The sequence below is a fragment of the Podarcis muralis genome, chromosome 10 (assembly GCF_964188315.1).
Source record: "Podarcis muralis chromosome 10, rPodMur119.hap1.1, whole genome shotgun sequence".
In the NCBI taxonomy this organism is placed as follows: domain Eukaryota; kingdom Metazoa; phylum Chordata; class Lepidosauria; order Squamata; family Lacertidae; genus Podarcis; species Podarcis muralis.
This window is the reverse complement of record NC_135664.1, coordinates 49,569,584-49,595,745: the sequence shown is the minus strand read 5'-3', so window position 1 is coordinate 49,595,745 and position 26,162 is coordinate 49,569,584. Positions and strand designations below refer to the sequence as shown.

At 41.6% G+C, this 26,162-nt stretch overlaps 1 protein-coding gene across 2 annotated transcripts in view; it reads right to left on the bottom strand.

The window, feature by feature from the left end:
• The window catches only part of MYH9 (myosin heavy chain 9), an 82,138-nt gene that overhangs the window by 36,653 nt on the left and 19,323 nt on the right, over window positions 1–26,162 (bottom strand). For both annotated transcript variants that reach the window (XM_028745969.2, XM_028745967.2), the window contains exons 2-5: window positions 15,531–15,883; window positions 7,728–7,884; window positions 1,413–1,440; window positions 879–972 (exon numbers count right to left, since the gene is read on the bottom strand). In XM_028745969.2, the coding sequence (XP_028601802.2) occupies window positions 879–972; window positions 1,413–1,440; window positions 7,728–7,884; window positions 15,531–15,863 (612 nt within the window). In that variant the 5' untranslated portion in view covers window positions 15,864–15,883. The remainder of the gene's footprint in view (window positions 1–878; window positions 973–1,412; window positions 1,441–7,727; window positions 7,885–15,530; window positions 15,884–26,162) is intronic.

Below are 26,162 nucleotides of genomic sequence, written 5' to 3'. Positions count from 1 at the left end.
GTCAGCTGGCTCTGTCTAGCCAGAATACCATGGATACCAGATACCCTCTTTGGAACAGCACAGAGTATCTGTGTCACTGTGCAGAATGCCTCTCAGCGCACATAGGAAATTCTATTCAGACAGACCTAAAGTGAGAATTACTAATAGATTTTGACTATACGTGAGAAAGTGTCATGAGGTAAACTGTAGTCTCCCATTCGGGATGTCTCGGGAGGAAGAAAGCTGTGTGATTCAAACTGTGAACTGATAGTGGCAAAAAGTGACATTGGTGGGAGTGAAAAGCTGCTATAAGTCACACAGTAGAGCAACACACACATTCCTGGTGCAGATCGTGCAGTAAACGTGCAGCTCACCTATGAAGTCCCAACTGATGAGTTCGGACATAATCCATCAAGAGAAGGGAGGAAAAATAAATGAGACAATATTTCATAGATACCCTCCTTAGCACAAAAGACACACACTGTCAAGAGTGTTTTTGGTTACTACCTATAACAGAAAAGAAGGCTCTAGTGATGGAACACTTTCTTCATTGCAAATGGGGGGGGGGGGGGGAGACAGCCACAACTCCAGGAGAAGAAGTGGTCAAGTAGTTTTAAACTGACGCTACAATAAGGAGGCAGATGGTACCTCCCTGCCAGTAGGTGAATGCACTGTCACATACAGCGGTCATTTAGACACAATTCAACATCTACTGCCACTTCACTGAAGTCAGTGAACACAAGTCAGGAGCACATTATTAGCCAGTCTCACATAAAATTCGGGACCATTCACATTATTACAAAGCATCAATCAGTACTAAATTATCTCCCATAAAGAGGTCAGCTTGTATTTGCAGTTGAAATAGCAGAGCAAATTCCTATTAGAATACAGAAACTTACTTGATCCTTCTTGCTCTTGTGTGATGAAGCAACATGAGCCAGATACTGAATGACCTTCTTGGTGTTTTCTGTCTTACCAGCTCCAGATTCACCTCTGCAAAAGGCAAAGCATTATCGGGATATATTTGCAAACATTTACCTCTCTTTAGCAACTTTCTAAAATATTGTTTTCAGGAGCCTAGTCCACACATTTCCCTAAATGTCTTGCTAGCTTGTATATGGTGAACAAGGTTACCACAATACCTACCAGGTTGCTTTCTTAACTACCAGTTCTCCAAGCATTTACACTTGATATGCTTCCACTAGGGGGGCCTATAACGTCTTCTCCTGGTCTTTATCTGCCCTTATCTTTTTCTAGTGAGACTTGGTAAACATGTGAAAAATATGCACACACCTGCCTTTCAAAGTATTAGTTAGACCCGGAGAGATTAAAGTTTCACAGTAAAACCACTCCTGTGAGTCAACTACATTTTAAAAAGCTGCTTAAACTGCCAAGAACTATATCAGCAATGGGGAAATTATGCAAATACTTACGTGCAAAGAATGGCCTGATCCTCTCGATCTGAAATTAAGAAGCAAACAAAAGACGGTCAGATTCAGGCCAAGGTCACCTTTATTCCATCTCACTGCCTCTTAAGCAAAGTTGCATAGTCTAAGGCCTCTTGGCAAATCTCTTCAACACAGCCTGCACCTCTGTTGTTGTATTTTCTTGCACATACACCCCCAGCAGATTCAACAAAATGCAATGGAGGGGTGGGGTCTTAAAGGGTAGCCTCAATGCCTATATTGCCCTTATTCAAGTAAAACAGTATGACTGGGATTACTGATAAACAAATTAATAAATCCTGCCTATTTTCACAGCCACCATGTTATCTACAGAATTCCTGCTCTCGGTGTGGTATGCGCAGAAAAAAATTCCAAATAGTTGGGAGAACCATATCACTTGTTTTATACTCTCCTACATGTATAACTAAAATTCCTTTTTGTGTCAGGTAAGATTAGAAGGTGACATAACTTAACCAAGCGTGCAAGCCAGAGTTCTTTGCTGATACAGAGCCATATACAATAGCATTTTTTTACCTGATTTTTTTACCACTGCTACAGGAACCAAAGAAACTGAAGAGCTGGGATTCAGGGTTAGTAATTCAGCTACTCATATACAGTGCATTTTATATGGTGCTTAGCTATATACAGAGGGTGATCTCCTACTAAGTCATATTCTGAGTAGAGCCACTGAAATAAACTGACTTGGTTTATTGATTTCAGTGTATCTGCTCAGAGCATGACTTAGTCGGAGATCACACAAATTAATTAATAACCAGTTAGATTACTCCACTAGCATACATGTGCCTTGCAAGGTAAGTGACAAGTTTCTGGACTCTCTACCAGTTCATAAGAGCATACTGAGTTGAAGGATTCTCAACAGTTAATGGGCTCTGCATGACTGGGCATTGATTCATTTGCACATAGCCCCAGGAGGTGTATTCAGTAACACAGACAACTGGGTGGTTCTGTATCATGCAGGCAATTCCAGGAAGGCAGTTGTTTCTCTGAATAATGATGACACTTTTTAAAAGAAGCTACAGGTGCTTAAAGTACACTGTCTCTGTATCCAAACATCAATTCATGCCTCATTACTATAGGGGGAAGCCAAATGGAGAACGCCTGCAGTAGCCCTATGCATCTTGAGTCATAACCAGCCGTCCTTTTGCCTACAGTAGGAGCCATTCTACTTCCATTCCAGCCTTCAGGAAAAAACTTGACTCAGCAGCTGACCAATTAGCCTGAAATTCCGTGTGGGGAAAGTAGTGCCTTCATCCCTATAGAATTTGATGCATTAGCAGGCAAACTAGTCAGAAAAAAACCCCAAGTGTGGCAGCAATCCCCCCCTCCCCCTCTATTGTCAGCTGCAGGTTGGTTAGTCACCTCCTCCTTAAGCTTTAAAGAATGTACCTGCACAAGTACAGGCAAGTCACATGGCAAGTATGCAGACACTACCATAAAAGGAAATAGGCCCCTTTGGAGGGGGGGCGAGGAGAAGGAGAGAATTTTCCCAGCCTAGTAGAGCAGTCATCACTGGGATAGCTGGAATTCTTCTGCCTGAGAAGTGAGAAGTGCCTCATGGTATCCTACTTCCTGTTGCTCAACTCTTAGAACAAACAGACTTCCCTCCCCAAAACAGTAAGCTAACGCACATACACAGAAAAAGCTGCACAATTGCACAATGATACAGCAGCTATGTTATGTTTTAGAATATTATATTTTCCGTTCAATCTGGGCTCTATTATGCTCATGAGATTATCCTACAGATTAAATGCGTTTGTATTGTCAGATAAATATTTTACATTATTTTATGTAAACTGCTTAGAAATTTTTCTTTCTTGATCATTATTATGTGATCTGTAAGTTTCGATAAATAAAATAAATACAACAGAGGCACCCATTTCAAAACTGACTGTCCAGAAGGATATTGGGTGCTCCTTCTGGGGAGTATGCAAGTGCTCAGATAGCCTAGATTTGTTTTGCTGGGGGAGGGGGTGAGAAAGGAAGAAGGAAAATAAATGTAATCAAATGCTCATTTATAAGATAATTAAAGAAGGAGTCTATTATCTGCTTTACAGGCCCAGATATGTATCTTTTGACTATGCTTTTAATAAGTAACGCATTAGTCTATAGCACTGGCTCTGTATTTCAGAGCAGTTATTCAATGAGCAGCTGTCTTATGAGCTGTACAAATTCTGTTCAATATTTATTATCAAGCCTGGTCTTTAACACTTAAGAAGCAATACAGATTTTAAAGAGGCAAAATTATTATTTATTCCAGAGAGATGGGCTGTTACAGCAATGCACAAGTTTGTAGACTAACAGGATTGTTGTGGTACAATCTCTCATTGACTAGAGTCCATCTTATGAGATGCATGGCTTGGAAGCATTTGATGCAAACTGCTTCATCATGCAAATTTAAATATAGTTTTATGTATCTGTGGAATCCTTGTAGCTGGAAAAAAATAGAAGAGTTCTGTAGCAGAAGTGTCAAAATAATAGTAGTTATTACATGCTTCCCAAGTACATGGATTTGAGGTGTTCTAATTGCCCAAGAGGAGATTATATTTTGAACTCTGGGGAGGGTGGGGATAAGAAGAGAAAATGTTAACATGCTGCTTAGTGCTTCACAACTCAGTTACAGAATATCCTAACAGGCCTTTATCACCCACTTCCTCTGCATGAGCAACTCCGAGTTGAGTCTGTTTAACTCCATAAAAGGAGAACATAGCACTCACACTACGGTGACATCATCTCTCAAGCCAAGAGGAAGCAGAGCTAAAAAGGCAAAAGGTTTGATCCCTGCTTATAGCTGATTCATTAACACAGGCAGTTTGACTATTGCTAAAGAGCAAAGCCTACCTCCTAACTACAGAAAAAGATAAGTTTCCCCCATCTCTATGGTTTATCATCAGAAATATTTAGGCATCACAGCTAAGACCTGTAACTGCATTTAAGGCACTGTAATTAACAGTAGTAGTAGTAGTACCCCGCCCATCTGACTGGATGGATATAGAACATGAATTATCATACATCTCATCAGCTATTTTGCCTCCTTTGTTTTTACAGTGCTCTTTTTGTAACACATTTTCCATCTCAACACTGGAAAAAGCCTCAGGGGGTACTTCACTTGTCTTTAAAAATTTTGGAAATGAGGTGGAGGGGTGGGGGAGGACTCCTAGCACACATTATTTCCTCCTTACCATCTCCTTCCCCTGGATGATACAGTAGTAGGGAACAGAGCACCAAGAGGTTAAGAAGTTGGTCAATAATAATGTTCTGAGTAATACTCTGACTTGTCGGAACTAAAAGACTAATAAAAGGTTTTGGAGAAGTTTAGAATCCAAAAGTGGTTACAGAAACCTTGATTCAATTAAAATTCAACAGTTGGGCAATTAACTTTTATTGGGACCAAATATGTCACAAAATCATGGGAACAAGCTTTTGAATTTTCTACAACACTTCAAGGGGCAGGTAGGAGAAAGATGGGAGAATCGGCTTGATGTTATAGTCAAAAGGTCAGCATCTAGATTCAAGACTTGATTCGCTTCATCTTTGCTAGGTACTAGGATATACTTAGGATTCTGGGACAAAATAATACTGGCTGACCCCCAATTTGGGAAACAAAGTCCAGTAGTTACCCCAACCTTTCTGCATCTTTAAGCAAACAATACAGGTTCTTTCACTTTTTAAATCTTACTCAACTCGTTGCATGAGATTTCAAGAGGAAATATTTTGAGTGCATGTACTTCTAGGATAAAATACGCAAAGTTGCATCTGTTCTTGTCAGATGGACCTCACCATTAACAGATGAAATGTCTTCTTCACACCTCCCACTATGTTAACTGGAGACAATTAGAACATGACCAAAGCAGAATTTTAAGAGGAACTAATTTCATTTCCCACTAAATGAATTTACAGCAAGAAGCAGTTTCACATACAAAGAGAGTCACTTAAAAAACACTATCTCATTCCTTCCTGTCTGCATCATAAAAAAATTGCTCTTTTATATTCTGTGGGTTTAATTTGGTTGGGGAAAAACAGCTGTTAATCATGAGACACCAAGACGACTAAGAATGTTAGAACTCCACTCCTATTGGAAGGCTTGTCTAAACCAACTGCCTTTTTTGTCATCTACCTTGACATCTGGAGACATGCAATATGAATCAGCATGTAGTGACATTCAAATTTTACCTTTTTCTTTTAAAAATGTAGATTCCACTGGCATAATTTGCAGCAAATGTAAAGATGTATGCAAAAGTCAACCATGACAATGTCAGCATCAGCCGAGGTGTTGTGTTTGTTTTCCTCGACAGCCTTAGTAGCCCTTGTTCATATTAAATATGTTTTCCTATCATTTCCGTATTGATAAAATATAATCAAACTTGTCGGTATGATAAAATATAGAAGAAGAAGAAGAGAAGAGTTTGGATTTGATATCCCGCCTTTCACTCCCTTTTAAGGAGTCTCAAAGCGGCTAACATTCTCCTTTCCCTTCCTCCCCCACAACAAACACTCTGAGAGGTGAGTGAGGCTGAGAGACTTCAGAGAAGTGTGACTAGCCCAAGATCACCCAGCAGCTGCATGTGGAGGAGCGGAGACGCGAACCCGGTTCCTCAGATTACGAGACTACCGCTCTTAACCACTACACCACACTGGCTCTCGATATAATCAGACTTACAAAAAAAGATAGTATTTCGAGAGGGAAAATTGTGAAGCATGAGCTACTTCCAACATGGAGCCTATTTGCCCTGGTTATCATTGTTGGGAAATTGACCTCCACACTCTTAAAAGCAAGCTGACAGAATCATTTCCCTCTCTTAAGTACATTTAAGAGAAATGCTGGTGGGGTTATATGAAAGCCATGGCCTTTAACAAAATAAAGACCCAGTTGTTGTTTTTTAAACCTCCCTTTGTGAATCAGAGTCCAGAACAAAAGATTTAGCATAAACAAGACTTGATTCAAAAGGGACATGGAATGCTACACTAAGCAAGCCAGACTAGACTTGACTAACAAATAGTACATTCTTGGCCCCAACTTCTGAAATATGTAAACATTATGGGTTTCACACAGAAGATTTAACATTTAACAGATATTGGAGGGAGGGGGGGAGAGAGGAAGTCTTCAGCTTTAAGTCTCAGCCACAAGGCTATTGAATGAGACCTAAAGATCACCAAGAACCCTCCCTGATTCCCCAAAATGGCAGAATCCTACATACTACATTATCCCAAGCTTGCAATGCAACAAGGAGAAGCAAACAAAAGTCTGGTGGTAGTGGGCTTGCAAGGAAGACTGTTGTACATATTCCAGTTTGTCATAATTTATTGGGTTTGTTCAAGCCACCTATAAAAGGTACTCTGGCTCCACTGTTACTTATTTACATACTGGAGCAGCAGTTCAGCCTCATAAAAGGATACTGACTGGCTGTTTCCTCATTCTCATACACACACAAGCAAACTCATGAAGGACACCTTGATGCCTATCTTGATGCATTGAATCCATTGCAACCTACATTAACACCCAAGGTCCTAGCAAATCCAGAGTTCAGACGCAGCCATGCATATATATACCTGACTTCTATGCCCCTCCCTCTGCCAGCTGATTTGGCCTGGGGCAGGGAGTTTCATCATCATAAAACTATATGGGCTGCCAAAAGAGATGCCAGTTCCAAAAAGAGGCAGTGACACACAGTCTGGCCGCATTACAAAAAGGTTAAGAAACTTGGGTATTAGTTGAAACCAAGCAAGCCCCTGCTCCTCCTCTGCAGGCTGCCAATTAGCATGCCCTAAACCAAGTGCTGGAATCTAACCAATTAACATGCAGGTCTTTCTGCTTCACCAGCTCAGGGAAATAACTGCACCCCCATGCTGAGAATGGGTCAGAGACACCAGCTTGCCATGCTTTTTTAAGAAGTGCTCAAAACCATGAAAGATTTCCTGCCTGTTAGACTTTGAATAGAGTCTAGGGCACAAACAGCTAATCCTGAATGCCTCTGGTTCTTGCAGAGCACTGTGGCCTTTCATCTTCTGTGCTCAATACAGATTCCTCCCATACCACTGGCTGCTGCATCAAGCCTCCCCCACGGATTAAGCAGAACTGAAAGCAACGGAGGAATGCTGCTTTCCAGAGACCAGAAGATTGACTGGAATCAAAAGTTGCACTGCAGCAGACCTCCACCTGAACATGAAACTTTCATATTGTATCCCTATGAACATTTGACATTTCAAAAGTGGCAACTCTACAAGAGCCTACTCATCTAAGCATAGCCACTGCCATGGCCAGAATATATTTTAAAATGCACCTACCTTGCATCATACTCCTGTAGGCAGTGTCTGTAATAGCGTATATGTGAGGGGGCATCTCATGTCTCTTTTTGCCTTTGTACATATCCACAATTTCTTCTGAGTAGATAGGCAGGTTCTTGTAGGGATTTATGACAACACAGAACAGGCCTGAGTAGGTCTGCAAAATGGAATTTAAGAAGAATTTAGAAGCATCCGTGGTTTTACAGTTTCATCGGCTCCACATATCCCGCCTCCCATCCCCCCAACTCACAAGAGTGGTAACAAGAATCGCATACTGAAAATTTACTTGGGCTGCCATAATTGCCTTCCATTACCAGAGATTTTGAACTAACAATCACATCTGTCATTTACTTTGAATATGGCTATTCATCTTTGATGACTGAAACATGCATTTTACTTTGCATTATTATTCACTGTTTACAGCTCTACAGTACACAAAAATGAGTGGCATTTTAGCAAAACTTAGGCAATAGGTATCTTTCGAAACTAGCTCAGTGCCAGCATGGAGCAGAACAAAAGATTCACATATATTAACAAAGCTCTATTTCAGAGTTGTACATATCCTGCACCAGATTTTTAAATCCATTCTACTGCCTGCACGTTATGTGCAAACTTGTGCATACTTAATTTTGCTAGCCACAGAATTTGTGGGGGTGGCAGAGATGAGAACCTACAGCTACCACTAAAGTCCAAGCAATACTTGCATTCAGGATTTAATGAAGCATTGCCCACACATTTCCAAACCTCTCTAAGCCTTACAACTACAACTTTTTTAAAACATTAAAGCACCTGAGAAAGCAGGTGCATATCACCTCCTCCAAGTAAAAGGCTGGGATAAAACCAAGTATGGGTAGAAGTAAACTGCAAAAACACTTAAAGATGCAGCATTCACTGGTTATCACTGATGCATTTACATGTCAAGCCAGTGTTACACATATGGCTAAAATTTAAATGCTAACTTATAAGCTACAAAACTGAATTTTAAAAATCCTGATGCAGTTAGAACATACTTCCTTTTTTATTCCACTTAATGCATATGAATGTTCATTCACTCTAAGAGGCCAAGGCAGCATTCAGTGGAGAAAAAACATATAGAAGTAACCACCGCATGTGCACAACTCTACAGAATGCTTATTATGAGTTAATCCAGCATTAAAAGGCTTTGTGAGAAGTTGCCAACTACCCGTATTTTTCGCTCTATAACACACACCAGACCGTAACACACATGTAGTTTTTAGAGGAGGAAAACAAGGAAAAAAATATTCTAAATGAAATAGTGGATATATGATTTTTGTGGTTCATGCTGTGGCCACAGACATGTGATCTGACAGTGAGTTTGGAGTAGCCCAATGCAAAAATCCTGAGGATCCATGTGGATCCATGCTTTGTAACCACGGAGGAGGGAAGGAAGGGGAACCATGGATCCTCTGCTCACGACTGCAGCAGATCCCCCCGCCACCCGCAGGCATTCGCTCCATAACACGCACAGACATTTCCCCTTGCTTTCTAGGAGGAAAAAAGTGGGTGTTATGGTGCAAAAAATACGGTATTTCCCTCAATATCCAAAGCAGAAATATGTCAGGAAATGCGGGGGGACGGGGACGGGATAATGCTATCCGGTTTGCAGTGGCACCATTACAAAAGGTTCCCCAAGACTGTCAGTAGGAAGCTTTGAATTCCTCTTTGTGTGCTTGTTTTCCCCAAGGTTGTAAGTGCAAAAACGTTTTGGCTGGCCACAGTTATATACACTAATCCTGCCCCTACCACCTCAGAGGAATGAGAGCTCATCCCAGACATTGTATGGCATCCAAGATGTCTGGAAGCAGCAACACTTCTCAGTGCTTCCAACTGCAGCGAGACACCAGAGATGAGCTCCTGTTCCTCTCAACGTCTGTACCCACCAGGTTAGGATACTCTGCTGCAAAGTATATTTGAAGAACTGCCTCCTTCTCTGCCCCCTCTACTAAACTCATGGTCCAAGCAAAGTAAAGTAGCTAAGAAGATCAGCCTCCTTGCTGACCTTTCCAGATGCAAGTGGGACAGCAAATATGGAAGCAGATGCCCCACTTCACTTAATACTTCTTAATGTTAGAAAGGCAGAATTGTAGGCAACCACCATTTTCCGTTGCATTTCCTCAAGTATAAATGGCCCAGCTAGGAAACAAAGATATGAGCATGGTCTAAGTGTCTGCAGCCAGCTGCAGCTCTTTGACATGCACAGCTCAAAATTGACACTTGGATATTTACAAGTGAGGAAACTTCTGCAAGAAACAAATTTAAGCCTCCAGTTGATAGTGGTCATCATATTGTGGCTTATATAAAACAGTCTTTTGATCACAGGGAACAGTAGAGAATACAAAGCAATTACAAAACTAGGAGGAGTTACGCAATTTGCCAACTCTTTGTTCTGTGTTCTTGTTTTAAATGTTTCTATAAAAAATGAAGCTCTCTAATAAAAATTGGCACCCCAAGGGTGTTCAGGAAATACACATTAGTTGCCGTTTAAGCCATGAGAGCTTGGAAAAAACTTAACTGGAAGAGTAAACATTTTATACTAGAAATCTAACTGAACTGGAGATCCAACAGCAAAAGTGTGGAGTAGAAAAAATCTGATTTCAAAAAGACTAGTTATAAGAGGGAGCTTCTCCCAAGCGACAAATGCAAAATTATTGAACAAGTCCATGGAAGACATAGCACTGATCTGAATGGGCTTTGTATCTGTTCAAGCACCTCAAGGACTCCAACTCTAAGTCACTTACTCAGAGGGCTGCACCACAGTAAGAGATTAAAGCTGTTTCTCTTAAAATTTTTGTCCTGAAACAGGCACCTCTGTCATAGGACACTGAACCAGAGTGTTTTAGTTGCACTTATCCTTGCTGAGAATATCTATCCATTTCCTGTAAATGATCCAAAAGCTGCATTAGCCCACAGGAAAAAAATACCAAGTTTACAGGGGTGAGGGCTTAAATATGTAAACTTTCACCAGACTGGCAGTGTTAATACATTGGGGACTTTAATGTGGAGGGAAGGAGGGCACCTACCTCAATGACCTGTTTAGCTGTTTATTTGTTTTTTGCTTGTGGAATCCTGACTGTATTTTTGAATATAACTGTTAGCTCTATTTTTTTAATGTTGAGTATATTTTGTTTTGTTGCTGTTTTAATTGTGCACCTCTTGTATTTGATTTTCATTTGCAATGTTTTCTGTCAAAGTGGCAAAGGGCCACAATGCCTTCTGGGCAACCTTGCAGGGACCGCATCCCAGTAGTGGGTGGAGCCAAAAACAAAAGTGGGAAGGCAATGATTCTTTTATTTTAGCTTTGTACAATAGGCCAGTTTCTACACGCATCCCTCTGTACTATCCATCAATACAAGCAAAAGGCATTATCAGAGTTCAATGACACCTGCCAAGCAACAACTCTGGATGTGAAGCAGAGCCAGTGAAGTTTGTGGCCTGGGAACAGTTTGGAGGCCCACACAGAGGAGCCTGGATGACCAAATTTGCCCCCCAGTCTGAGAATCCCCACCTTGAGACATGCTGTAAACCACTTAGAGGTTTTTCTGAAAATATGAATTAGTACAGAAACCATCTAAAATAAAGAAAGGTTGAGCAAAATACTTGCTGGGGGAGTGGGGAGTAGAGAGATTATGTACAGTACTGCTAAAACCACAAAGTCTGCACACTGTAATAGACTGATTTGCAGACTTCATGAGATTAACCTTTGGTGACAACAGGTTTCAGGTTGCACCAAGGCTGTTGGAATAAAGCAACATTCAGATACCCCACTTTGCAGGGGAGGTTTCTATAATATAAAGTGTAGTTGGATTAAGTATCACTGGGTAAAAAGCACCGTGACCCAAGGAAATTGCACATGCCACAGAGTCCTCTGTAAATCAGAGTTAACAACCCCAATACCATATTAGTGAGCGATCATGATAAATGGAAGCAAAAAGGCTTTAAACCTGTTCAAAAAAGTTAGCTATATTAGTAGTAAAAAGTTATTTATTGTAGCTGCTTAAAGAAAAATAAACATTAAAAGGTTCACTGAAACTGAACTACATAGCCATAGCAGCTAATAAGTGAGAATGTAATGTTTTAAAATTATTGCCTAACTAAACCTCAGGAAACGCAAAGGAAGAGATGCGTTTTGAGAAGTTTCTTATAAGGCAGAAAGGTTAAGGGTGTATCATATCAGGAGACAGGAAGGAATAGAAAATAAAAATTGGGCAAACTTGTAAACACATTCCATTTTACAGGATCAGGTCTTTCTAAAAACAACACATATGCATGTCATTGTAGGTGTATGAATCTCTTCCAGTCAGACAATGGGGGACTCATTACTACTTCAGAACATTCATTTATTTGGAATGATCTTGGAGTCCATAAGATCACAAGTAACAGAAATAAAAATAAATTTTAAGCAGGTCACTGATGAGTGAATGTCATTATCAGGAATATTGTATCTGGGGAACTACTCTGTGCAAATATACTTGTCAGGGCCAGTAGCCATGGCAACTCAAGGTATAAAATACATCTTAAATCTCAAGGGTTAGATTTCCTTTCCTTAATCATCACCCAATAAAGATTAGCACAGGCCCAAATGAATTGAAAATTAGAGCACTGACTGAGTCACTGTTGAACTAAAAAACTGCATACAAAACTTGTAGATTAGGAGACAATTAGTTACTACATAGGAACCTAGGAAGATGCCTTATACCAAGTGAGGCCATTGGTCCTACTAACTCAGCATTTTCTACAGCCACTGGCAGTATTCCTCAGCATTGCTGCCAGGATTCTCTGTCAGCTGTACCTGGGGATTGAACCTGGGACCTTCTGCATGCAAAGCAGATATTTTGCCACTAATACTCGCTTCATACTTGGCTCACACATGATGCTTATTTTCCAAACACACAAAACTATCAAAGGAAAGAAAATACTCACATGTTGAGTGGGTCAGAACTGTGATAGAGACACTGGCAAGTATAGGTAAAGGGACCCCTGACCATTAGGTCCAGTCGTGGATGACTCTGGGGTTGCACCGCTCATCTTGCTTTATTGGCCGAGGGAGTCGGCATACAGCTTCCAGGTCATGTGGCCAGCATGACTAAGCCGCTTCTGGCAAACCAGAGCAGCGCACAGAAACGCCGTTTACCTTCCCGCCAGAGCAGTACCTATTTATCTACTTGCATTTTGACGTGCTTTCAAACTGCTAGGTGGGCAGGAGCAGGGACCAAGCAACGGGAGCTCACCCCGTCACTGGGATTCGAACCACCAACCTTCAGATCGCAAGTCCTAGGCTCTGTGTTTTAACACACAGCGCCACCCGCGTCCCTACTGGCAAGTATAGCCTCAGAGAAAAAAATGGCCTATATATATACATCCTTAATTGTACACTGCCTAGCTTAAAGTCATGGTACAAAAGATCTGTACTCTAGCCATCAATGTGAAAAATTGCACATGTCTATTTTACTACATGTACACACTGACAACCTTCATTTTTTTTTTATGTGCTGTAAAGCAAAGCAAGACAGATATGTGCCATTCCCCATTCCAAAGGGGAGAAACTGTGTAGGCAGACTGCCACATGTGACAAAGACTTCACTGTGCAAAGTCTTACAAGAGTCCATGTATGGGGAGCACAGAAGGGCTGATCCATGTGACAAGACAGCAACAAACAGCTAAATGGATGTTAGAATGAAACACTTTGAAGGGAACAAATGGAAATCAGTGAAGTCTGGCAAAATATCCCTTTTACAGAGTCGGGCTCAGCTGCAGCTTATGTATAAGGCAGCCGTGGCATATGCTTTGATCCAATCAGTGCCCTGAATATAGAACTCAGGATAAACGCCAATTTCTCTCCTCCTGTACCCTTGGCCACTTGTGAACCATAGCTCTCTGTCAAACTGATTAGTACCTCAAAATTAGATCCACCAAGACAACTGCAACCCTCCTCTCAATCTCCTGTATGCCAATAAGGCCAGAGTTTTTTTCTGAGACTAGGGCTTGCCGATCAGAAGGTTGGCGGTTCAAATCTCCGCGACGGGTTGAGCTCCTGTTGTTCAGTCCCAGCTCCTGCCAACCTAGCAGTTCGAAAGCACGTCAAAGTGCAAGTAGATAAATAGGTACCGCTCCGGCGGGACAGTAAACAGTGTTTCCGTGCGCTGCTCTGGTTTGACAGAAGCAGCTTAGTCATGCTGGCCACACGACCCGGAAGTTGTCTGCGGACAAACGCCGGCTCCCTCGGCCTATAGAGCGAGATGAGCGCCACAACCCCAGGGTCGTCCACGACTGGACCTAATGATCAGGGGGTCCCTTTACCTTTACCTAGATGACAACTGACAGCAGTTGTCTCCCAGGAATAAGCACAAGATCTTCAGAAGAGCAAGTGCCTAAAAACCATACACACAGTTGCCACCTCTCTACCCATTATGAGCTGCACAGCAGCCCACCCTTATATGCCCTAACACTTTACTACTTTAGGGGGAAAAGCTTAGTGGTAGAACAATCACTCTGAATGCAGAAGGTCAATCTCCAGGTAGGGCTGGGAGAGACCTCTGCCTGAAACCCTAGGAAGTTGCTGTCAGTAAGTGTAAACAGTACTGAGCTAAATATACTAAGGGTCTGGCACAGCAGAAGTTAACTTCATATGTCCCTAGGTATCAGCACATTGTATGCATTCTCTACCACAATTGCTGCAGGGCCCCCTTTTCCAGCTGAGGAGTTATCTCTACAGTCTCTATTCTGTGCAGCAGATGGAGCAATAATGCCAACAAGTAAACAGTGTCAGCATCTTACCACTGAACAGAGTCCATGCTAAGTCACGTATAAACAATTGAATATTCTTGTTTCCATGGCATCAAGCTCATGAGAGCATTGCTGCCACTTTTGACGAGAGTTGAATTAAAGCTACCTGCTCAGTATATTCTGAACTGAGTTGAGCCTTACTGTGAAGCGTCCTTCTGGTAGAGCATCAGGCATTGCCTTCAAGAGGAAAAAAATTCTGAGTATGGTGTCTTTGATTTGCAGTGCGCCCAAGGATGGAGAGCTCACTGCTTCAGTACATCCCTTGCCTGTATAATCCATTCCTCTACTGGCCAAGAAGAGAAATTTGGCCTTACTGTGAAGCATTCTTCTGGCTAGTGGAGAGTAGGGTGTACAGCCTCAGTACAGAACTGAGGCTATAGGGGGTGGAAAGGGCTCCTCTTCAGGGGTGCTTAGGCATTTCCTGTTTGCATGGTAACCCAGCCAGCATAGAGAAGACCATTAATGACATCTCTCTTACCTGTACTGTATAATGTTTCTTTCATTCTTTTTCTATCCACTATTCAGGATACCAAACACAGTGCCCAGCCACTTGCTGGTTTAGCTGTGTGACAAACTGGAAATTGGTAGAAGGCTTGCTAGCTACTAATTGTTTTGGGTTGCTTGTTGTTTTTAAATACAAGTGCTTTTTGACTCTGCTTCCAGGAGGAGTTTATCTTTGTCTGCAAGCTCCACTCCTCCCCTGACCGAGAATCACCTGTTCGCAGCACCACATGTTGGAGGCTTGAAGTGCAACAACTAGGCAATTCAGAGCCCCCATGAAGAGTGTGTTCAGCTTGGATCAAACGCTGTACATGATTTCTAATATATCTTCCAACACAAACACACAAGAGTCAAGCCACTCCATCACAATGTTCTACAAAAACTCTACTAGGGAAAGTACTGTTTAGTTTAGAATTTAGACAGGGGGAAATTGTATAAGACTGGGGACATGTAAGATTTAGTTAGATCCTATAACTAGCAGAAAAAGTCATTACTCACGTAGATAAGCCCTGAGTAGTATCGCTCCTTCAGATTGTGCAACACTGAGGCCTCATTCAGGCAGGTCAGTTCAGCCATATCTTCCACTTTCGAGAACTTGGGTGGGTTCATCTTTTGGATATCATCTTTGTTGACTCTCACTTTCTTCCCATTCTCTGCAAGCTCCACAATGGCTTCATCTCCTACTTCTTCCTTCAAGCTAGCAGGCTCAAAACCATTTTTCTCTGATGGGACCCACACCAGCTTCTTGGCAGCCCAATCAGCCTGAGCAAGAGGGTTGTTGATGAAGTTTCTATCCACATAGAGGTATTTGTCAGCATCTCTCTGAGCCATGGTGGTTTATAACCAGGGACCTATGAAAAGAAGAAGTTGCAATGTTATTACCTTGCCAACATTTTGACACTACAACCTTTGAGTCATCTGAAATAAGCACCAGTTCCCTCACCAACACAGATTTCAAATATTTGACCATGTTACTGCTTAAATGCCATGCAATCATTAGAAGTAGGCTCATGTTGTCAGCTTAAACACTCTATAGAGGCAAAAACACTAGAGATGACTGAATAGATATTTTAGGTCCTTGTAAAGGGGTTCTGAGTAGACAAGGCCATTGACTCCAAGTTGCATGTCCAGATAAACTATTCACCTATTGCTTCCCCACAGATTCATTAGCCCCTGTGGGTCACAAATAGGCAGTGACCGGATGCATAAAAGAATCCAATTACTCAAGCAAGCAAGCAAGCTTGAAGGCACACACAAGAAGCTGGCAACTACATATCAACACAATGCGGTAGTGCTACAATTAGCCTCCTCCCCCTAGGCCTTAACTAGACTGGGGGGGGGGGGGCAGCTTCACATAGTCAAAGTGGTTTTCCCCTCAGTTAAAAACAGCTATTTAAAATGGATGGGTCACACCTGAGGAGAATATACACGTTCTACCCCAATGAAACTGCAAAATGATATTAAGTTATGCCAAATCATAGGAAATACAGAGATGAAAAACTTGCTAAGGTTAATAACTTTTCAGTAGTTATGATACAACCCGATTTCTTATCAACATTTGTCAGTTCCCTGGAACAAATGTAAGATACCTGAAGAAATACTGACTAAGTCTACAGTGGTCTACAGTTATTTACAGCATACAGCAGCTATTTACAGACTGGCACCCCTAGCATGGGTAGGAAAGCAGGTACAGTGGTGCCTCGCAAGACGAAATTAATTCGTTGCACGAGTTTTTTCGTCTTGCGAAGCACGGTTTCGGAAAAGTTTTGGGAAAGCTTCAAAAATCACCAAAGTCTTCAAAAACCTCAAAAAAGACTACCACACCGCGTGCTATGAGTTGCTCCTCGAAGTCAAGTCGCAACTGTATTAACGGTTTTAAGAAAAAGGAAACAAACTTGCAAGACGTTTTCGTCTTGTGAAGCAAACCGATAGGGAAATTCGTCTTGCGAAGCAACTCAAAAAACCAAAAACCCTTTCGTCTAGCGAGTTTTCCGTCTTGCGAGGCATTTGTCTTGCGAGGTACCACTGTAGTTTTTTCTTCCTATCTAGAAATTAGAATTCCTTTCTTTGCTATTACGCCTACAAATGATTAGCTTGGGCCGCCAGCCTCACTCAATCCCTTGTGGCATCTGTTAATAGCCTGAAAGTAAAAGTAAAACCTCCAGGCTGGCAGGAGACTCACCCTGACTAGAGCAGGGGTGTGAGATTAGAAAAAAGTGGCTGCCAGGTAGCCACTTCTATTTTTCAACAAGGAGAAAAAAAAACCTCAGAACTACTTTAGGAGGTGAAAGGCAAAGTAATTTTATACTTGCCACTTTATGTGGCTCACTATGCAACACAAGTGTTCCATTGTATTAGGTATTTCAAAACCTTACAAACTTCCTGTCTCTCTGCATTGTGTGTGCATGCATACAGCTGTCAAGAACCAAGCTTTTCAGCCAGCCTTTGCACACCACAGTGTCAATACTGCTGCATGCTGCTAGCCAAAGCTGCCCATGAAGACATTTAGAATACAAAGTGGTCTCCCTCCAGAGTCAACCAAGTTACAAAATAGTTGGTAAACTGCAGCAAGACTTGTTCAAGGACGTACTGTGGATATACGTTTCCATTAAGCCTTTCTAAGAAGGAAGGAAGGAAGGAAGGAAGGAAGGAAGGAAGGAAGGAAGGAAGGAAAGAAAGAAAGCCACCAGTTTTATGTCACCTTAGTCTCAAAAGCAAGTGTTTAGATAGCTTGCATTCACCTAAATATGCATTTACTTTAACCATGCAAACAAGGCACTTTGGATTTTGCTAGAAATTGAAAACATAAGAGGAGTCTGCATTGATCAGGCCAATCGCCCATCTAGTCCAACATCCTCTCACAGTGACCAACCAGATGCAAATTAGAAGCAATTAAACAGGAATAATGTGCTGGGGCTATATTTATTACAATAAAACCAATGTGAAGCTCCTACTGGCCGAATTTGCTGGAGACATCAAAAAGCAAAAAGTTACATTATGTAAAACCCAATAAAAGCTCTTCAAACAAACAAGAACTATCCTAGAGCCAAGTATTTCCAGTGATACACCATGCTTCATGATGCCTAATCATAGTGTTGGAGCCAAAAATATGCCACAGGTCTTTGCTAAAATAGGAGAAAACTCTGGTGATTTAGGTCCATAAATTTGTCACTCAGGAGCCAAAGGAAAAGGTGGGGAATAATTCATTGTACTGTATTCAGAATTGTATCAAGGCTGGCAAGGCAACAGCTGCAGTCTAAACTTCTGCTACACAGCTTCCTGCAATTGCAACTTCCAAGAATCTAACTACTTGCCTTTTTTGGCCATAATTGAGCAAGACACACCAGGAGAATGAGCGCTTCCAGCTGAATTTGGTTACTTTCAGTTTCATCATTTCCTGAAAACTAACTGAAGAGCTGTATAGTCAGCTTAAAATATTCTTCTATTTCTTTAGGCCCTTTCTGCTTAGAATACATCTGGCATGGTTTTGTCATTCCTCATGCCTTCAGAGAAAAGGAGTTATTTTGGTTGACAGCCTTTGAGATGCATGACATTCTGGAAATTTTACTTCCATGTCCTGTGCACAGTCTAAGTCACTAGGTATCTTCAGCAGCAAGGACCTAGCATTGAAATTCAAATCCCATAAGCCCCTGGCAGCTGTGCCAATGAGCGGGGGCAATGGGAGTTGCAGTCTAACGGCATCTAGCAGGCCACAGTTTTTCCACCTCACCTGCCCCAGCAGCACATAAATCTATTTCTCCCCATCTTAGCAGAGAAGGGGCCCCTGTTGTAATATTGTTCACAAAGACTACCAGTTACTCGAGTTCACTTTTTCCGAGAAGTAATTGGCAAACATTTCCAATTCATAATACAAATTATGAAGAACTGAAAAGATTATTTGGGGGAGGGGCATTCTTACAGCAGTGGAATTATACCAACATATCCATACATTTCACAAACAGGTGTGTGCCAAACTGTGTGTGCAGTCAGGTACGTGAAAAGCCTTAAGAGTGAACGGAAACTGGGCTCAGGTTCTACTAGAATAGTTTATGAGCTCTGATCCAGGTAACTGATCCAATAGCAACCATAATCTTATTAGGAGTTTCTCAGGGAGCCACATCATGTATAAAAGCCATGGAGGAATATTAAACATGCTCCTAAGCACACACCAAATTCACACAGAAGGTGGCAAGACTGAAAAGACCTAGCCAGCATAAGGAGAGAAGGAACCTTGGAGTGTTTTCAGAATCCGCTTTAGTTCACAGGGCTTCTGTGAAAGACATATCTATGTGTTCCTTGACTATAGGACATTTGAAAACCAAAAAAGGAACTATTAATGTCTGTCATTACTAAATGCAAAAAGAAGAGTGCAAACAACAGAGTAAGGGTGGGACAATGTCTATAAGATGAACAGCAAGGGACCAAGAAAAGGAAAAACGTTAGACCTTCCTTAAGTCACACATATGATGATCTAGTAGAGACTGTAAGCTTTAACAGGAAATGGCAACAGGCCAGTTGTAGGATGTGAAAAAGCTCACACCACATCCTGACAGCAATTATCAGCAGTACACCAAGTGACACACACTAGTCATCATATACCCTAACTGAACCTATTGCCCCTTTATGCTGTCACAACTATGAATTCTCTCCATGGAATAACTTGGATTCTGTACTTGTTTTTCTTTCTTTATGTCCATTTTGTTATTGGTTGTCACCTGTTAAATATATTTTTAAAAAATGCATTATTAAAAAAAACTATGTTACCTAATTTAGTGTTCCATACTTGGCGAAAGTCAGCTCTAGCACAGTCCAGAAAAGGTAACTTATTAAACACTGAATGTATGCTGGAAAAATGCTGAGAGATCAAAGACTGCACCTTATCGGTATCATTAACATGATCTGCACATCACTTTATCAGCATTATGAGCTGTGAAAAGGTACCACATTTTAACCAACTGTTGAATGTTTATCACAGGAAACACTTTTCAACCATACAAGTCCACTTGAACAGAATTGCTTTTGGGACTCTGCCATTGCTCAACAAGTTCAGTAAATTAATATAAAAGACCATAAGCAACAAATCTGCTTAACAAACAGGAAATTTGGTCTCAGACTGACGGGGGTATGGTACTTGAATTATATTTTTTATACACACACACACACACACAAGGCATAGGATTTAGTTAAAGGGGGTGGAATAAATGTTCAAGTTCGCAGCACACATTTATTTGTAGCACATCATATTTTCCCCTTCTTCCTTTTTTTTTTTTTTTTTTTTTTTGCTTGCTAGTGATGCTGCTCCATTTTTATCAATGCAGAACAGATTTTTGACCAATTGAGTATTTGCTAGTTAATGTGTTTTTCAGGAATTTTCTTTCAACTTAAAGCTGCTTTCCCCACCTGATGCCCCCCAGAGGTTTTGGACAATGATTCTCAACAACCCTGACCATGACCATGTTGGAGGGCACTGGGTTGAGGAGTGCTCTCCCAGCGCTATTTTTTATTTTATTGAATGGAAGCCAAGTTTCTTAAGATGTTAAAGGTGCACAGACTCTCCAATGGAGGAGCTGCTGAATCCCCTACTCTAAGCAAGCATTATTTTACTGGATACCTCCTGCTGTACAATAAGATGATACAAGTTAGTGGAAGCCAACATAAATGTTAAACTGAACAGTAAAACTCAAGAAAGAAGTTTGGGTCCACTGTGCAGAATCCAGCTTGTTCCTAGAACTGATCTGCTAATTACAGATAAGGCATCAACGTCTGCAGTCATGGCGGAACGCTAAACAGCAAGAGTATTGGGCAGGTAGCCACCCCTTTGATGTTGAAAGAGACCATAATGAGATTTGCTGGAGCACATGCAACAGCAGTAGTTTGGGAGAAACTCTTTCCTGTGCTCCTGCCCACTGGGCTCTTTACCATTCTATTGTAAAGCTGGGCTAGTTACAGGTGTGTGGTCCCTGTTACCATCCAGACTTTGATTCAGTCATATCCAAGACATCTAGAAGCAACTCAGATCATCTCAAGCACGTAGGGTTAAGGGAGACTGTAGGGCGTTTCAGCATTCTCAGAGCAAACATTTCTTTCTCACGTGAGCAAAAAAAATTTCAAATGAAGCACCTTCACCTTCCTTTACTCATAATATTGTAGTGTACCACAGCCACAGTCCTTTCAGTATAGATGTGAAGTGAAGACAATGGGAAAGGTGAGAGGAGTTGCATCTTAGTCTAGCCATGCATGCAGACATTACAAAAGTTAATTAACACCATAATCAGTCATGAGAGGGAATACAAATGCAGCCTCTGTGGTGCATATATTTGATGGAGGCATATGGCAGGAATGGGCAAACTTTGACACACCCCACACAGATGCTGCTGGACTACAGCCTTGACCACTGGACTATGTCAACTAGGGTTGATGGGACTTTGAGCCCAACAACCTCTGGAAGGCCACAGGTTCCGCATCCCTGCTCCAAAGAGTCACATATATTCCCAGTAATCCTTACAGTCACCTTGTTAGGGTAGGTTGTTGTTCTCCTATTTAAAATGGGAAGTCAAGAGAACACAGAACTGTATAAGAGCCAAACTGGTCATGACAACAGCAGACTCATGCATGACTACCAAATCCTAACAGAAGGTGGAAAGTGAACTCTTCTTACTAAATCACCTTCCCCAATATGTTCCCCCTTGCTGCAAAGGGTAAAAGCAGCTTGCGCAAGAAGAGTGTGGTAACAGTAAGGATTTGGCAAACGTCTCACCCAGCCATAACACAGAGTTGCGACACACAATTAGTATTCTGCAGAATCTGAGCTGCACTGTGCCACCTACTGGGTACGTAACCAAACGATGGCATTCGAAGCAGGGATTTCCTAGTTCACCAGCGCCCCACCCACCTTCCCATAGTTATACCATGCACCCCACACACTATGGAACCTGCATCTCTATTTTAGGGAACATTTCAATACACTATTTGCTGAACATGCACAAGAGATCCTTTCTCAACTCCTGAGCTTTCTACAGGATCCAGGTGTTTCAGATGAAGGCTGACAACTGAATACACCATCTGCACCACAAGACTGGGAAGGAGAGGGTGAGATACAGTCTACCTTTCAGGAATCTAGACATTCCATTTGCTGAAGCCTTTCTGCAGGATTTCTAGTATTAAAGGTTTGTGAGAACCTGCCCCCTGAAAAAAGTGAAGCTTCCTTTAGGCTTCAGAAGCATCTGGAAAAACAGGACACACTGCTTGCCGTTTATTTCTCCAGTACTATTTGTATTACCCCCTCGGCCTACTGTTTACTTTATCAGTGGCCACAGAATTGCTTTTGGGACTCTGCCATTGCTCATCAAGGTCAGCACATTAATATAAAAGAGTATAAGCAGAAAGACTGCTTAACAAACAGGAAATTTTCTCTCTAAATGACCATGCTACTTGAATGTATCCAATGAATATTAACCCACACAGTTTTTCCTGATTTAAGCATTGCACACTCTTGCAAATAGGTAACTTGCACAGCATGCCCCCAGGCAAAGTTGCTGGAGAGTGAGAAGACAATAACCTTTTCAGTTGTAGTTAAAGCCTCATCTTCAGGGAAAGATGACAGTTCATTTTTACCAGTTTGGAGTCTTTAACTATTGAGCCCTAATAGGACCTAAGCAGTTAGTTCTTTCCCACCTAAATCAAATGCAAAGCCTTGCAACAGAATAGCCCAAATGAAGTCTGTAATGAAATTTCTGGGGGAAAGTTGTTCCCAGAGTTATACTGCACGTTGTTCTGACGGAACCAAGCTTCTATTGCTCAAGCAGTCTAAGCACGGTTTGCTCAAGTGTAAGGGGGAGGGGGAAGCAGTAAGATATAATTACACAGCAAATGCTACCTAACTGGTAAGTGCAGTGTGTAGGTTAAGCAAGGGGTGAGGTGGTGAAAGTGCACTATGTGATCATGATCTCAAACCTATTGCTTACAGGACAAAGCCCGATTCACTGGGTATTCTCCTGAATCTGTGGAGAAACTGAGCCTCTGATTCTCAGGAGCAACACATTCAATTACTCTCAAAATCTGAAGCACACAAACTATGGTACTTAAAGACAGAGGCATGTAGAAATTTCTACAGTTTATAAAGATGTTTGAGCTTCATTTGTCAAACATGGCAAAAGCAAATTCATGTCTCACATTTCCTTTGGACATGCAAAGTTGTCATCTGAAGTCTTTATGCCCAATTTTATCCAATTTAATTGTACGTGGGGGCATTGCTGTATTCCCCATACCTGTGCATTCTGTAAGACAGAGCAATTGAAGCAGAGAAATCTGTTGAAAGTACTCAGTGATTAATTGAGGTGACAAGTACAGCAGTACACTCCTTGACTTTTGAAATTATGAAATGAGAGGCACTCTGATTAGCAATATCCTGTTGCTGATGTTGCGCAGTAAAAAAGGAGTCAGAGCAACTGAAAATTAGTTGCAAGATCAAAATTGAATGCTGAGTTGGAAGAACCACATTATAACACAAGTGAGAAGCCAGAGGGCTCTATAGTTCACAAGTTCAAGTTGCTCCTCATACAGGCACAGCCTTTGTTTCAATGATAAGTATTTCACAACACTCACATACACACACACTTTTTTATAAAAGCAATGTTAACTGCAATGAGGCACCTTTCTGTGACAGTGGGAAAAAATAACTGTCAAGGCTTTCACACAAACTAAATATGGTGTGTCACAATAATATTTTATATGCAGTGCAATCCTATACAGGTTTACTCAGAAGCAAGGTCCAGTGAGTTGAGTGGAACTAATACCTAGGTAAGTAAGCATAGGATTGCAGCCTTAAGTAACTGTTAAAGTCTCTCTCTCCAGGAATCTGAGCTCTTTCTCAACATTCAAGTAGTCTACTTCTTTTTCTTTTCTTTTCTTTTTTTTTTTTTTTTTTTTGCAGCTGTATGGTACTTGGATGCACTACTTCAGAGCACTCATTTTTAAGTTTAGTTTATTATCCCAGGGTACAGGGCTGCCACCACTCAAAAATATGAACTGCATTATTCACTTGGTGTCAAGCAAGTTCTGCACTAAGGAAATATAAATTGTATATGCCACAACACGAAATACGTGTGAAAATTTAACTGGCATAAACCTCTTGGTATCAGTGTGGTTGCAAGGGAGGGTCCACAAATTACCTATATTGGAAAGACAGTAGCAATTCTGCCATTTTACGTACAAACAGAAGATGCAACCCAAGCCATATGGTTCACATGTTACGATTATCCCCATATTCTGGCCCTATTGGTTGCAACTGTTAACACAAAATTAACAGACTCTTCTTAAAAGTTCCACATCACTTTAAATTTAGAAGTCATCTTTCCCTTCATAATGAATTGTTCGGCTTTTGCTGCTTCCCAATTCTTAGATTAAATAATTATATTATTTAACCATTTCCTTCTTCCACTCTTCCCGACTCACCTCTACAGGACTTGAGGAATGCCAGCTGCAGACCAACAAGTCATTACTAGTCTCTGTATGGTATCAAAGGGAAACATTCTTATAACAGGAGGCAAGGGAAACCCATGATTGGGCTTTTCTTCTCAGAAGGCTTGCGACTGGTTAACTAGAGAGCCCATGCAAACTTAGATGGGCTCGTGGTTACAACAAAAACAGAAGTACCCCTGCAAACAGATTAGGATATTGGGGGGTGGGGCGGGGTACTACTGCCAAGGCAAAATACTTTGCATTCAAAGCTAGGAAAGCTATTTGCACAATTGTATTTCTTAAGAATCATGTTTTGCCCTTAATCATGTTTTGTCTTACCACCCTTTCCCCACACAATCACCATTGCTGAAATACAGAAGTGCAATGGCAGGAGTGGAAAAGTGGTATGGAAACGCCACAGTAGTGACAGGCCATTCCTGCCATTACAAACCAACTGCAGAGTTAAGTCCTAGGACACGTTGCACTCAAGAGTGAAGCTGATATTAATTAGTTCAGCTTACAGAGTATGGGAACTGGTGCATGGAAATAGCATATTGTGTTATGGGGAGGGGTGTAGAGGTGGTTATTAGTTTCAAACTCCATCTGCAGCACACTTAAGCCCAACTGGCAGCAACCCAAAGCTTAAAAAGTTTGGAATATATCTTATTCCAAGCTAAATGTAACATAGTATGCTTTCTGAAACTGTTGTTTCCTATTACCATGTGTGCAGTACATGCCTTCTCAGCATAGGAAAGAGACAGCATGCCCACAAGGAAAACATTCCAGAGGGAGAACACATTCTTCGTGACCACTCAGTAGAGTAATCCCACTTTAAGATGACAGCAGTGGCTTCAGAGACTCCAGCCCAGCCCTGCTGCTCAAAGGGTTTGGTTTAGAGTTCACCATGTCTCCCTGGGCAACAGGATCTTAAGAGACAGGCCTGGGACATTGCACAAGATGACAATATCGAAGCAAAAGTTCCTATCCCCGCAGGCTTTGAGTGCTCAGCATAGGAGCCCAAAGTACTGCCAACAATACCTCCACAGCAGATCAGAGCCAATAACTAAACGCTTCCCTGCTGTGCCACAGGTAGAAACACTATTCCCATTTACTTAGATTTGAAAGCAAGGCTGCCTCTTCTGCTGGTTTTACCATCCCAGTCGAGTTCATGCAAGATGTATGTCAGAGTCAACACCCCTCCCATCTATGATCATGCCTTCTCATTCTTTCACGGACTCTGCAATTTGCATCAATGCTAAGCTTCTTTCTTCTAAAGCACTCTCTCTTCATGGACATTTCTTCTGTATCATCTTTCTGGTCCACATTTAAGTGCAAAAGCCTGATACCTGACACAAGCAGCAGTAGCTCCTTCTCTCTGAATGCAGACCTCCACTATCCCAGGAGCAGACAGAAAAGTAGGGCAAGTGGTTTCTAACGGATCAAGAGCAGGAAGGAGGAGGCTGTTGGCATTCCCCACAAGTGATTTTCTTCATGAATTGAATTCATTTCTATCTGAGGGCCAGGATAGGACCAAAGCAGATCCAACATTAGTACTGTCTGGCTCAGACTGGAACAAGGATCTGCCACACCCTCAACAACCTTTTTTTAAAAAAAATGCCACTGATCCTGAACTTCTCATGACCACAAAGGAAACAAGCTAATAATTGTCCA